Here is a 15,258-nt window from a genome sequence, read left to right as displayed (position 1 = left end):
AGCTGAGTCAAATAAGGATTTTATTCAGTATTTTATATTACAATCCGACGTTGTTACAGCCATAAAATAGAGGCCCGAAATTATAACATGGATGATACTAAATCGTACATTTGGCAAAACAATATCCTATATATTTCTGATGTGTGGTCTGAAAATCTGATGAATGATAAATCAGTATCAGTGTATGATTAACTAAAGTATATTAAATATTTTATTATAATAACAAGTGAAAAAGCGTTAAGTTCGGCCGGACCGAACTTTGGATACCCTCCACCATAGAATACTGACAGGTATTTGAAATGAAAAAATGGACCTATAATTACAATTTTTAATAGAAATATTTGGTACCCAGTAAGAACCCAATGTACCATATTTCAGCGAATTCGGTTGAAAATCGTGCTCAAGAACCCCAAAATACCGAAAATTGGGGGGTACCCTTATATGGGGATATCCGAAAAAATTTACCTATATTTATAGTTTTTTGTGGAAAGATTTATTACATATTAAGAACTCAAAATACTAAATTACAGCCAACTCGGTGGAAAAATACGATAAAAACCCCCAAAATACTGAAAATTAGGAGGTACCGTTATATTCGGTTGAAAAACGCGCTCAAGAACCCCAAAATACCGAAAATTGGGAGTACTGTTATATGGTAGCTATACCTAAACGTGGACCGATATATCCCATCTTCGAACTTGAACTGCCTGCAGACAAAAGACAAACCTATGCAAAATTTCAGCACCCTATCTCAATTCCTTCAAAAGATAGCGTGATTACAACAGACGGACGGACGGACATGGCTATATCGTCTTAGAATTTTACCCTGATCAAGAATATATATACTTTATAGGGTCGGAAATGAATATTTCGATGAGTTACAAACCGAATGACAAAATTAATATACCCTCCATACTATGGTGAAGGGTATAAAAATAACAAAAATAAAACGATTTTATAGTATAGAAAGTTATTTTTTTCATGGTCTTTTGGTACGGTAGGCATTCTAAAACGTGGACCAACACATAAATTTCAACTATTATTACTTTCTTTGCTCAAATTTGAGGTAAATTAAATTTGGGTGAGTTTGAACGTTTTATAGGCCCAAAAAGCAAATTTTCAAGACCCTTTGTATGGGAGGTATACCAATTCTTGGTCCCATCTATCCAGTTTTTTGTCGGCTGCTTTATAGACCTACGTAGATTCGAGGAAAAAGGAAAAAATAAGCACCAAAACTAATTTGCGAGAATCTTTTGAGAGCGACAATTTTGTTGTTCGTCTTGGGTTCTCTGTGATCACCTTTATGACTTAAAAGAGTGAATTTTTCGAGACCCATTATTTGGGAGGTATATGTAATCTTGGTCCGGTCTATGTAATTTTTTCTAAGTTGCTCTTAAGGTCAATAATAAGCACTTGTACCAAATTTCATCCACCTACGATAACTCCTTCTTTTTTTGACCGCTGTTAATATGAACTCTTCGGCATAGTGCGACGTCTGTTTGGATGTATCTGTTGAATTAACTCAAAGTGGTAAAGGGTATCATATAGCAGGTCCGTCCGACTTCACTGATTTCTATATTGGTTTTTAGGGAGATTTGGTATCTAATTTGAACTCAAATACCAAAGTACTGGCAATCCGTTGAAAACGTTTCAAAAATACTACATAATGGGGGTTCGGTTATATGGGAGCTATTTTAAACAGTGGGTCAATATTTATAATTTTTGGTAGAAGTAGGTTGGCGACCCCATGAAAATTTAAAATACTGAATTATGTCCCATTTGATTTAAAATGTACACTGTAACGAGTATTAGGGAGTGTAGTGGAATATGGGTACTATTCTAAGAAGTGGAACAATATCAATCATTTTTTGTAGGAATATTTGCTACCCAATGGGAACTCAATTTACCAGTTAATAGCCAATTCGGTTAAAAACGTGAAACAATTTTCAAAACGTCGAATATTTGGGTGTACCGTTACAAACAATTTTCAATACCAAACATCCCAGGAATAGTGCCAAATTTCACTTGAATATCTTACATATTGCGAGCTCTAATTATGATTAAATAGGCGGATATACATAAATCGACATATAATTTTAGTTTGATCCGAATATTTGGGTGTACCGTTACACACAATTTTCAATACCAAACATCCCAGGAATAGTGCCAAATTTCACTTGAATATCTTAAATATTGCGAGCTCTAATCATGATTAAATAGGCGGATATACATAAATCGACATATAATTTTAGTTTGATCCAGGCCTTCGGTGAATATTTCGAGGTGTTGCAAACGGAATGAAAAATTTAATGCATGATTCGATTTTTTCTATTATTTATTAGGGCCTCGTACACAACGATCTTCCTCGTGATGCCTCCGATGACGACAAAATTCTTTCTGCACATAGTCGTACAAACATATAAACGTATACGTATATTATGATTTACTTCATCAAATCTGTGTATATTCAGACATAAATCTAACGACAAAAATAGAATACAACAATCTCGGGCATGCCACAAAACAAATCATAAAGCAAAACTAAACGAGACGATTGAAAAAGAAACACAGAAAAATAAAAACACGACAAACAAATAATGCACATTCGTTTTTATTGCGATCTTCTTTTTATTGCACAGCAAATAATTTGGTTTTTCTTTCACTTTTCAGCTTTTGGATAAAAGTGCCTCCCCGTTTTGCGTTGTGATGATGGTGGGATGGGATGGCAGCAAAAAGTTGGGAAATGCTTTCCCGTCCCGATTCATGTAAAGAAGTATTCCAACAGAGTGGTGTAGCGTCGCATATTCACATAATTCACCAGCACAATATAGGCGTAGCACGTATAGATGTAGGCCCACCACTGGAAGTGCAAATGTTTCGCCCACAAAAGGGATTTGCCGCTGTTCATGTGTACCAGGTAGGCCTGACGCGAATCTGTCAGCAGTTTTCGCACAAAGGCGCCACTCAAATACACGATGCTTATCAGAAGTATGAGGCGTCGCAAGTGTACTAAAAGTATTGCCATTTTGGTCTTTCCGATGTGTTTTGCTGCTACATTCGTCAGCTGAAATGAAACGTTAAACAAAAATTATAAATACAGGGGATAGGAATTTATGTTTGTTACATTAAAAAACACAGCATTTTTCGTGATAGTCCCCCTTTTGTCTCCCGAAACATACATTCTATTGCGTTATCTTGCGTTTCCCAAATATCTGGCTAAATCAAAAAATGTGTCCCAAATTTCACAATATTTTTTTATTATTATTTTCACTTTTTTCTATTTTCACAACACAGCCCAATGCTTGTCTATTTTGTCTTTATTATGTGTTTTTCGTTTTTGTTTCGATTTTCCGTTTTTGTTTTGAAAATTCTTTTTCTCCGCGTTGTCTGTCGATCGTTCGTATGGTGTTGTACGTTTGCCGGTTTTTCGAAATTGACTAAACTTTTTTCGAGATGAGCTAAAAAAAATTGGCAACACTTTGTCGTTGCCGAAGAAAAAGAAAAAAAGAAACACAAAACTAATTTGCGAGAATCTTTTGAGAGCGACAATTTTGTTGTTCATCTTGTGTTCTCTGTGATCACCTTTATGCCTTAATCGAAAAATATGCATATTTATTGAAAGGTGTATGTGTGTGTAATTGGGAAGGTACTTAAATAATGCATTACCAGTACTGGGTCAGATTTAAATTACTGTCCCTCTGTCTAGCGAAATAGTAATTTCTCAGTACGAACATTTATTGGGTCTGGTAATATACATATCAATATACTGAATTTTGTATACATATCAAGCACAAAAAGGGCATGGATGTATATTTACGGTAAAAAGTGTGTGTGAGTGTGTGTGTAAAATCAATGTAGTTTCACTGTTTAATTTAGAAATGTAATGAATTACTTTTTATTAACCCCTGTTTTGGTCTTTAATTATTCGTTAAAATAAATGCGCTACGGTTTATTGCAAACTTGGGTTAGCGCTTTTGACGTTTTATCGAATAATTATTGTCACTGGTTTTGCCGCCTCCTTCTAGCATCTCGTTACTCGTTACGAGTACATATCGTTGTGCATACAAAGGTAATATCTTTACCACCATCTACTCAACCTATAAATAAACCATTGAATTACCTATTAAGAAAACTATTGTGTTTTACTTTCTTCTTTACTTTCCGGCACACGGCTATTCGTACGGTCCACTGCTCTACGTATTCGGCGTATCGACTCCCATCGGCGGAGCACCTCTGAGCTAAACATTCACTTCACAGCCGACTAATTGCATTTCTTATACTTTTTATTGCATTTTTGCGATGATTGATGCGAGATATAATCAACAAACTATATTGACTTTATAACGAAATAAACATGAGTGTTGAAAACGTCCACGATTCTGTGCAAGGATTTAGCTTTAAATACAATTGATATTAATAAACTACCACCCAAGTAACTGTTATTCGACATTCTGTATAAAGATCTCGCTTAATTTCTTGAAACACAGTTTTCAAACTTAAGCATTTGATATTTAAATTTTCATAAAAGTTCCTGAGGGTTTTACCTTTTTTTCGATCCGTAACCCATTTTTTTATACCGCAGTATCATTGGAAGTTCATTTGTTTTGTTTTAGAAGTATAGAAAGTATAGATATATACTAGCTGGCCCCGCAAACTTTGTCTTGCTGACCCCGCAAACTTTGTCTTTTCGGCATTTTCGATTTTAGATTTGTTTTTATACTTATTATATTACTTTATACTTTTTATACCTTCAGCATCGTTTCTAATGCATATAATATTATGTCACATATAATGCATATAATATTATTGTAATATCGTTTCACAGTACTGTAATATTACAGTACTGAATACCTATAATTTGATGTTTATGATCGAATCTTGTTACGGTGAATATATGTTTAATAATAATAGGATTCGTGGAAAATATATATAAATTCACATATATGTTTGTCTTTCAGATTAATTTAAAATGTTCACAATATATTATATTTACAAGACTTCCATAACTATAGTCCAATATTAAGTAAGCTATTTATACCCTCCACGATTTAAGATATTTGGTATTGAAAATGTTCCATATTGGTTAATTTTTTAGCGTAGCCCCCATATATCGGTACACCAATATTCAAAAGGATTTATTGTAATTTAATTTTAGGGATACTCATTGAGCAGAAAATCTCCTTACATAAAATTATAAATATTGGTGCAAGTATCCGGGTAGCCCCCATATAATGGTATCCCTTGATATTTGGTATTTGACCAAGCTTCCGAATAGCCCCCATATGAACACAATCAGCTGTAATCATATTTCATATTTGGTGACCATTCCACCAAACGTGTTTCAACAGAATTGACTGTAATTTTATAGTTTGGACTAGCGAAGTCCACGCTACTTCGTATGCGAACACATCAGCTCTATTCGTTCACCCAAAATTCAAATTATACAAAATTTAAGTAGAGGAGACAGGCACCTTTGAACATTTTTCCTTTCAAGCCTCATACAATTTTTTATTTTATAATTTTCAATTTTTTTATAACTTTTAACTAATATGCAAATGTAACCTTTACATAAAATGTACATATGGAATACTTAAAGAGCGATTTAAATATTTTATTACTGTTTTACTGGACCAAGTCATTGGCTTGGTATTTTTAAACGGCATTGTTATTTTACAGTGATTATATTCAAATATTTATATATTTTATTCATACTTATCACAAATGTATTTATTTATTAAAAACATTAACAAAATGTTCCCAAATTCAAATTAAAATTTATTAATGCCCAAGAATGCATAAAAACAAATTAATGTGGTGAATATTACAGGCAATTTCGTTGTATTATTAACCCATTTAAAATTTAAAGAAATCGAAGCCAACAGTTAAAAAATCCGTTGCTTTACACGAGTTTACTGGGCATGTCCAAAGGTGCCCCACCCTCTGCATTTTAGTTGTCGAAATGAAAAAAATTGTTTAACGAAAGAAAACGATCGTTGAATTCTTCATGCGCCCTTACAAAAAAAAAAAATAAAATAAATAAAAAGTTACAATGGCACTGCAAAAAAAGGTTAAAATTGTTCACTCATCTACACTTTGCCGACAACTGAAAAAGCCAACCAAAGTTATTTACGCTGCTAGAGAACAAGATTACCATATAAAAAAGTATTATTGCGGGTCGAAAAAATCTCGGTTTAAAATTTTTCCCACCCGCAATAATATTTTTTTATATGGTAATCTCCCCTACCATTTAGTAATTTTCGTACCCATAAGTACGAATTTATTAAACTACGTCTCCAACAGTCATTTTAATTCCCAAATCCAAGAATCCAGCTATATCTGTTCACCTAAATCTAATTTATACCAAAAGTTAGTTCTTATCCTACATATATGTACATATATATACTATATATGTTCAATATATACACATTTAGAACTAAATTTCGTAAAGTTTAGCACTATTCGCATACTTTTAGGTCGAATTTGCAAAAGGACTTGTTCTCAGAAATTATACACTATAGGTTAATGTTTTACAAAGACGCCATACATATTTATCGTTTTTTTTAGAGCACATTGCATATGGGCTATATTGCCAATTTTTTAAAATAGCTGAAGCGGAGGTTCACCCCTTTATAACTCGGCAATTACTTAAGTATATGAAAAAAGTGAATAGTTTTGGGTTAATTGATCTGGTGTTGCAAACTGTTCATGATATTGACCTCCAAATTTTATTTTGGTGGAAGCTGTGTCTACTTTAATGTACAAAAATGTGTAAAAACAGGTTGAGGCGAACCAGTTTTTTATGTTCTCTATCGATTTGTGATTATGCCACTCATTTCACGGTCTTCGTGTCAAAGTAAAACGAGAAGCCAACAAAATGGGGACTATGCCCCTTATGTATCATTTTTCAAAATTTTAACTGCATCTACCTTTAAATGATGCTGACATTTTGAAGCTCAATTTTGAGTGAATTATAAGATTACTGTCGCGAATCTGCGTAATTTGACATGAGTTTTGTGTATGTAGTATGCACAGCTTCAGAGTAATACTCATCCGATGGTGAAAATTTTGTGCGATCAAATTTCTAAAAAACCTATTTTTCGGGCCAAATTTTTAGATCTGTCAACTGAATGATATGGGTACCCGCGATCAATAAGGTTTTTTACCTTTCGGATGATATAAAATCTTCTTCGTGAAAATCCATCTACTAGAACGGCGGGAACTGGCCTTCCAAAAACACGAAATTTGGCAAAAAATGTTTTTGAAAATATCGCGGATTTATTTGCGTTTTCTGTGGATCATTTCCGCTTCAATAAATGACCTCAAAAAAGATCAAAATCCGTGATCTTTTTCGAAAAGAGAACTTTAAAAACTTCAGCCGAAAGAATCACGAATCACGCGATTTAGACGCAATTTAAAATGTATATTTCATAATATTATTTTATTTTAAGATTTGTTCCTATTTATAGAACCCCAAGATTTATAGGAAGGTCTTGATATAATCCGCAAGGCGTATACTTATACACAAAAAGTGATTATTTTTATATATGCCAATTTTTCGGCGAAATTCGGGTAAAATAGCAGAATAACCCCAACATTTTTTTCTGAAATTTCTTGTATAAAATTAAAAAGTAAATATGATGACATTATTTTTTTTAAACCAAAAACTAATATTTTTGCTCAATATCTTGTTTTGTTGTCGCTGTGATTTACAAACCGCTACAGGGACTTGTGTGATTTTGATATCATTTGATTCATCATGGTGTTTAGATTATGTAGATATTTTTAAATTGATTTTTAGATGTGTGTATGTCATTAATATAATGAAAATATTGATGTAATCTTATATATATTTTTATTTTTCTCATATTTCGCGAAGATGTGCAACTTTATCGCAATTATTATAATGTATTCATATTCTTATTTTACGAAGGTAGATATATAACAACGTTTTGGGTCAATATAATAAACGGCGTAATTTGAAGATTTTTTTCTTATGCCCAAAATTAAAACCTCGATATCTTTTGCGCGCATCAACCAAAAATTTGATCGCGAACGGTTTCGGAACAGAACATTTTTCTCTATATGTGTACCAAAAATCATTAATGTGCCACAAAAACAAAAAAGCTGATTTTTTGAAAATGGAATATTAAAAAATTGGCAATATTGCCCATATATGTATATATTCTTGATCAGAATAAAAAAAAACAAGTTTATGGTTAGCTCCCATATAACGGTACCCCCGGTATTCGGGATGTTGGGTATTTGGAGCACCTTTTTCAACCAAATTGGCTGGTATTTGAGTTCCCATTATATAGATGTGCTAAAAATTATTAATAATGACCCAAGTTTCAGGGTAGGCCCCATACGGTACCTTTGTATGGGTTATTATTCGGTCTTTTGGGGATTGAAAATTGGTATTTTGTATCACCTTTGGGTGTGAAATCTCAGTACCAAAAATTATTAATATTAACCCTAACTTCAGGGTAGCGCCCATATTAGGGCAACTCCCAATATTCGGTATTTTTGTGATTTTGGGAGCCCCCATTAATATAAGTCGTTTTAAATATCATTATCATGGCGGAGGGCTAATATGGCGTTTTCTTTAAGTTTTTATACCCTTCACCACACTGTGGTACAGGGTATTATGTCTTTGTGCATATGTTTGTAACAGGCAAAAGGAATCACTTTCTGAGTCGATTTATGCATGTCCGTCCGTCTGTAGATTTTAAATTGTAAACAAAGTACAGGTCGCATTTATGATCCGATTTGGATGAAATTTGGCACAAGTCACTTATTTGGCCCAAGGACGAACCCTATTGAAATTGGAAAAAATCGGTTCAGATTTATATATCGCTCCCATATATATTTTCGTCCGATTTAAGGTAAATGGGGCACCATAGTCCCTCTATATCATTCGATTTGCACGAAATTTTGCACAGAGTATTGGATTAGGTCCAGAATTATGTGTGCCAAGTTTCTAGAAAATCGGTTCCGATTTAGATATATCTCCCATATATAATTTCGTCCGATTTAAGGTAAATGGTGCACCAAAGTCCCTATATATCATTCGATTTGCACGAAATTTGGCATAGAGTATTGGATTAGGTCCAGAATGATGTGTGCTAAGTTTCGTGAAAATCGGTTCAGATTTAGATATAGCTCCCATATATAGTTTTGTCCGATTTTATGTAAATGGTACACCAAAGTCCCTATATACCTTTCGATTTGCATGAAATTTGGCACAGCGTGAAAATTGGTTCAGATTTAGATATAGCTCCCATATATATATTTTCGTCCGATTTAAGGTAAATGGGGCACCAATGCCCCTATATATCTTTCGATTTGCACGAAATTTGGCACATGCCAAGTGATGTGTGCTAAGTTTAGTGAAAATCGGTTCAGATTTAGATATATATTTTCGTCCGATTTAATGTGCACTAAAGAACCAAACATTGGCCGACCCGCACACTATTTTGGACAATGTACTGAAGTTACTATAACCTTTCGTGTGTCAAGTTTTCTTGAAATTGGTTCAGATTTACATATAGTTCCTATATGTACTTTCGCCCCATTTCAAGTAAAGGTTGTACTACCCATAGCTAAAACGTACTGAAGTTAATATAAATTAATCTCGGGCAAATTTGCTTAAATCGGTTCAGATTTAGATATAGCATAGCTTCCATATATTATTTTGACCTATTCATGTTGATTGTAAACCAAATAATCAATGGGTGCCTGATTGATATTACATTTTAAACAGTGAACCTATAGATAAAGATCGCATTTTTAAGCTCGTTCAATTTCATGTCAATGTTCCTTCGAAAAGACAACATCTGTAAAGATACATATGTAGAATATCCCCAAAGTGATGAAGGGTATCATATAGTCGGCCCAGTCCGACTTTACTTCTTTTCTTACTGGTTTTCTTTAAAGTTTAAGATACAAAAAGAAGTTTTCGATAACGCCTAATAAATTTGAAATTTTTGTGTAGACACGATTCGATTTATATGTATAAAAATTTAAATACTACTGGTCCGAATCATTTATTTTTAAAGTTTCATATGGTATATTCAAAATTTAAACGATATTTTTTTTATAATAAATAAAATTAACTTTGGTTTTATATGAAATCAATGAACCTGATACAATAAAAAATACTTCTCCAAAATATTTCAATTGGCCGTGTAAATTAAGAAAATACTAATTAACAAAAACTCTCGTGATTGCAAAACTATTTTATATATATTTACTAATTAACTCACATATCTATCATAGGAAATGTGAAGAGTAACCCCTCTGCGGTGATATATTTCCATTTTCCGATACACGAAGTTCTTTATTCATATTTTGACATATCATAGCAATGGGATGGTGGTGTAAAAATAAAAAATCCCAAAATCTGAAATTCCAAATTAAATTTCACAATCCATCTGCATCTGTTATTATTAATGTGTGTGCATTTTCCTCAATGTAGATATGTGCGTGTGGTTGGTGTTATTTTTTTATCTAGTGATGTTTTCTTAGTATTATTAACTGTTGGCGGATGCCGATGGCGATGCTGCTGCTGTGTTCAGTGTTTTCAGTTGATTTAGTTTTTATTTTCCTTCGGTTAATATTATTTTGTGGTCCGCTCGATTGATCGTTTCATTTGCCCATCAAGTTTATTTGGATTGCATAATCTGTCGTCTTCGTCGCTGATTTTTTTGTTACTGTTGTTGTTGTGTGTATTTCTGTGGAAACACACAAATAATTCACTCATTCCTTCGATCAATGTAAAGAAAACAAAATAAATAAAAACTTCTGACATGGTCGCATTAATAAAAGGGCCACCCCTCGATATGCAGATCATCTATCTGTAAGCGGGAGCATGAACATACATATGTACGCATGTATGTTGGTTGTATGTTATTAGTGGATAGAGTAACAAGAAGAAAAATGTACAATGGGACTGACCTGACATTAAAGACAAATGAGAATGTGATGGTTATTAGATTTTGCAAGTTGTAAGGATCTGTCCGTTGTGGAATTTCTTTTATTTTATGGTCGCTGTAAGATTTGCTAAGCGGTAGGTTTTTCTGATACAATACAAATATTTACTTTATGATGACAATTTTATTTTCACTATTAGATCGTTAGAAACTAAAAGGAACCCCTTCTATCTTGTTAAATTTCCCAAACCCTTCAAAACACTTAAAATCGAAAGTGCCGTTATATGAACGCTAAACTAAATATTCCGATAACAAACATCCTAGCAGTAATATCAATAAATTATTAAGTAAGGCCAACAGGTATAGCTAAATCAGCGTGAAATTGGAGGCTTAGTCACAATCGAGAAAATTTCAAAATTCCGGAGTTGTAAAGGGCTTCAGCTATGGTAAAAAATTGGCAATAATGCCCATATATTTCAGAGAAATTAATCACTAAAAAAGAAAGTAAAAAACATAACACTACCTTCGAACATGTTCGGTAGTATGAAAAAAAGTATTTTTGTTCGTCGGTTTCGTCTAAAAAAATTATAGGAAAAATCGATCATTTTGCAAAAACAGATCCTTACAACCCATATGTCGTCTTTTGTGTGGGCTATAATGGCCGATATGTAGTTATAAACCATATTGTTGTAGATGATTTCGACTGTACGCATCATCCCTTAATAATGAACGTGATACGATATACTGTAGTGTATATCACGTTAAGTTTAAATAATAAATATAGTAAGGAGTATTGATTGGATCTACAGATTGTAATCAAAATCCTTATGAAGATTCTGTACGTTAGAGAAGTGGTCGTAACCTATTTTTGATAAACATACGTGGATGTAGCGTGGGACGTCTCACACCAAATTGTAATTGGGACTATTTAACTTATTTCTCTACAATGACATTAACAGACGTAATATCATATACATACATATCGACGCCTTCGAACCATAGTGTGCTAAGTCTGAAAAGTGAGTTTTTCAGTAGAAGCTCTCAAAGTATGGAAGTTTCTTATATTTTACGTGCAATGCTAAGTAAATTTTTGCTTAATTTAAATTAAGGACCGTAGTATCTTAAAACGTAAAGAACTTTAAAACATGCTAAGTCGACTTACTATGGTTCAGAGGCGTCGATATATTGGAATAACATTTGAGTCAAATTAAAAAATATTGACTTTTTATCAGGGCTGTCCACATTAATACATTCAAGTTTTGTGATTATATTTGTTTGAAATACAATTTTTTCAAAAGTTCTGTTTCTATGTCATATACTGTGAGAAATTTTTTAAAAATATTATTTTCAAATTTTAAGGAAGGAAAACATTTTATATTGAATGCAAATACGATTGTTGATGATACATATTCTCTTATAAACATATCTTTGTTTCTGTTTTGCCCTCCCACCATATATTTTTACACACACATATTGTTATTTGCTTTGAACTAATGTTTGCAGAAATGTCCCAAGTGTATGAAAACAAAAAGGAGTGAATGACAATTTTGAAAATAATTTTATACCCTACACAACTATGTTGTCAGGGTATTATAGCTTTGTGCAGCCCCAAAAGTTTGTAACGCCGCGAAATATTGGTCCTAGACCCACCTTTAAGTATACCGATCGTCATATCTCGACTAGCTGAGTCGATCTAGACATGTGTGTCCGGCCGTCCGTCCGTCTGTTCATTATAATTTGTAAACACGATACAGGCCACATTTATGGACCAATCTTCACGACATTTTGCATGTAGGGTGGATTCTGGCCAATGAAGACCCCTATTGTTTTTAATAAAGATCGGTTAATATTTAGGGGATGAAATGGACCAAATACTAAATTTTTGTCGGGTTTTCTGGTCGCTCCAGAGGCCGCAGTTATGGTCCGAACATCATGAAATTTTACATGGAGAAGTGGATCATGCCTAAGAATAAGCATGCCTGTTTTGATAAAAATCGGTCAATATTTAGCGGGTTAAATGGATCCTGACTTTTGTGTGAAAAATTACAAAATTTTTATTCTGGGCGTATATACTTGCTCCTGAAGGACATATACTGGAGATATTGATTGTATGTCCAATATGAGTTGTTGACCTTCAAATTGATACTAATTATATGGCTGTATGTACTCCGATGAGGAAGTTATACGTAATTAAGTAAAGGTGACTATGTGCATATTATTACTATTACTTCATTAGAGGACGGAAATGTCACGCTGAACGCTTTAAAATTGTACATGAAGTTCCGATTATGGTCAAGGACGACGCTTATAGTTTTCGGTGAAGTTGAGATTTCATTCGGGGGGTGCAATGAACCGAAAACTTTAATTTTGTCAGATTTTCTAGTCGCTCTAGAGGCAATTATTATATACAGAACATCACATATTTTACAAGGTGAGGATATCTGGCCAAATACTTAGAGCGGCTGTTTAGATGATGATATTTTCAAATGTTTCTCTTTTATAATTGTATGTGTGAGCAATTTGATGCACACCGACTGCCCATTGGACCTATTTTGGGCACTGCTGCTTTATATATTTTTATACCCCCAGACATATGGCTAATGAAGGTATGTACACTTTGATACGGCAAAAATTTGCTTCATCGAAATATTGGTATATTATACCCCATGTTTCTTTGGACCAAATCCGTTTCAGACAATTTTGAGTCCATTTACAAATGTTCCTCCGTCCGTCCGTCTGACTGGTCTGTGGCTCACACACACATCGTAATATTTCTTCCAAACTTAGTTCAAGTTTGAAGATGGGGAATATCGGTACACTCCTCCTGGTATCTCCCCCACAAAATAGTCAACATTGTGCATGCGAACGGACTATCCGGTTTGAACCAATCTTTGTATAAACTATTACCTTTACCAAGCCTAGATCAAGCCCGATAATGGGATCCATTGGTTCACTCCTTCTGGTACCTCCACCACAAAGGGTCAATATTTTCAATATTCATAATGAAATATTAGGTTAAAGGACTATCCGAATTGAACGAAACTTTGCACTTTATCAAGCCCAGATTAAGTTCAAGGATGTAACCCCACAAAGTTTGTTAAAAGCATTTCAATTTGATAAATGCAAATACATAAATACAAAATATTAAAAATCGCTTAATATTTCCATTTTTACATATAAGTGCAAAAGTGTCCGAAGTTTGTTTCGATCTCATCCATTAAACATTTTGTAAGAATTGAAGGGATAATGTACACTTTTGTTCGCCACTGTATATGCTTATGTTTCTATAATGTTACGTTAATAACTTTAATAAGGGCAGCAAAGCGTCACGTGTTCAACTAGTTATAATGTAAAATTAATTTTCAGCAAACTGTTGACTGTTTTTGAATGTTCTGCGAAAAAAATACAGTCACTTCCGATGTAAATTTGGACTAACATCGAAAATGGATCGTTATCGAATCCGTGTTTTATCTAATTCGACAAAGATATTTATTAAAACGGAATAAGTTGTGTACACCGTAAAATGATTTAAGGGGGGCCATTCGCGATTTTAATTTTTCAAGATTTTCAATGGGCTGGTAAATCAATACCAATGCTTGTTGAGGTTTGTAACTTTGCACATATATAAATAAATAATTATTTACAAAAAATTTTGGTTACTGTTTTGTTGTTGTTTTTTGTAATTAAAGAAAAGTCCTTATTTTTGATGGCGGGCATGATAACTCCTCACTGGAACATCGGAATCCGAAAATTCCAACGGTGTTAGAAAGAGTACATGTCTGGCTCTCGTATGAACTAGGATTATTGACTTCGCTCTAAAATTAACAAAATGGTGGACCTTTAAAAAAATATTTTTGGAAAATCGCCGATTTTTTACCAAAAACCAGGTTAAAAAATAAAGAAGATCTTCACCGATTGGCTTTATCCTAGTTCATACGAGAGCTATACACTCCCAGAGAACCGTTGCAAAATTTGGAACCGATTGGATTATTAGTTTTTGAGTTATCGTGCCCGCCATTCGGAAAAAAAATTTTAGAGAAAAACCCGTTTAAAGTTTGAGAAGCCCTTCAGCCGTCACTTGATGCTGACACAATAAATCGGATATATCTTGAAGAGTTCTTGAGATTTTCACTTGAAATTTTGTAGGGACATTCTTTAATCAGTGTAGGTTCGAATTATATCAACAAAAATTTTGACCCCGAGAATGGGGGGGGGTCCCCTTAAGAAACAGGGATAAAGTTCCATACAATTGTACATTGTACAATCTCCTGAGGCAAAAATTAACTTTTGAGCAAATGTTCGTAATATGGGATGAAAATTTTAGATTACA

The 15,258-nt window shown here is 33.4% G+C and overlaps 1 protein-coding gene across 1 annotated transcript; it reads right to left on the bottom strand.

Moving 5' to 3' along the window:
* Positions 1–2,761: 2,761 nt before the first annotated feature.
* Positions 2,762–3,075, bottom strand: LOC133322457 (uncharacterized). The gene has a single exon (XM_061531452.1). The coding sequence runs from the start codon at positions 3,023–3,025 to the stop codon at positions 2,762–2,764; it is 264 nt and encodes an 87-aa protein (XP_061387436.1). The 5' UTR covers positions 3,026–3,075.
* Positions 3,076–15,258: the final 12,183 nt, after the last annotated feature.

The sequence above is a fragment of the Musca vetustissima genome, unplaced genomic scaffold, assembly GCF_032173495.1.
Source record: "Musca vetustissima isolate MV318-11 ecotype Yass unplaced genomic scaffold, APGP_CSIRO_Mvet_v1 utg56814, whole genome shotgun sequence".
Classification (NCBI taxonomy): domain Eukaryota; kingdom Metazoa; phylum Arthropoda; class Insecta; order Diptera; family Muscidae; genus Musca; species Musca vetustissima.
The sequence above is the reverse complement of the archived record's forward strand: the minus strand, read 5'-3'. Positions and strand labels throughout refer to the sequence as shown.

Bases quoted from the DNA above. Each gene is read 5' to 3' on its own strand.
- LOC133322457 (XM_061531452.1), bottom strand. From the start codon at position 3,025: ATGGCAATACTTTTAGTACACTTGCGACGCCTCATACTTCTGATAAGC.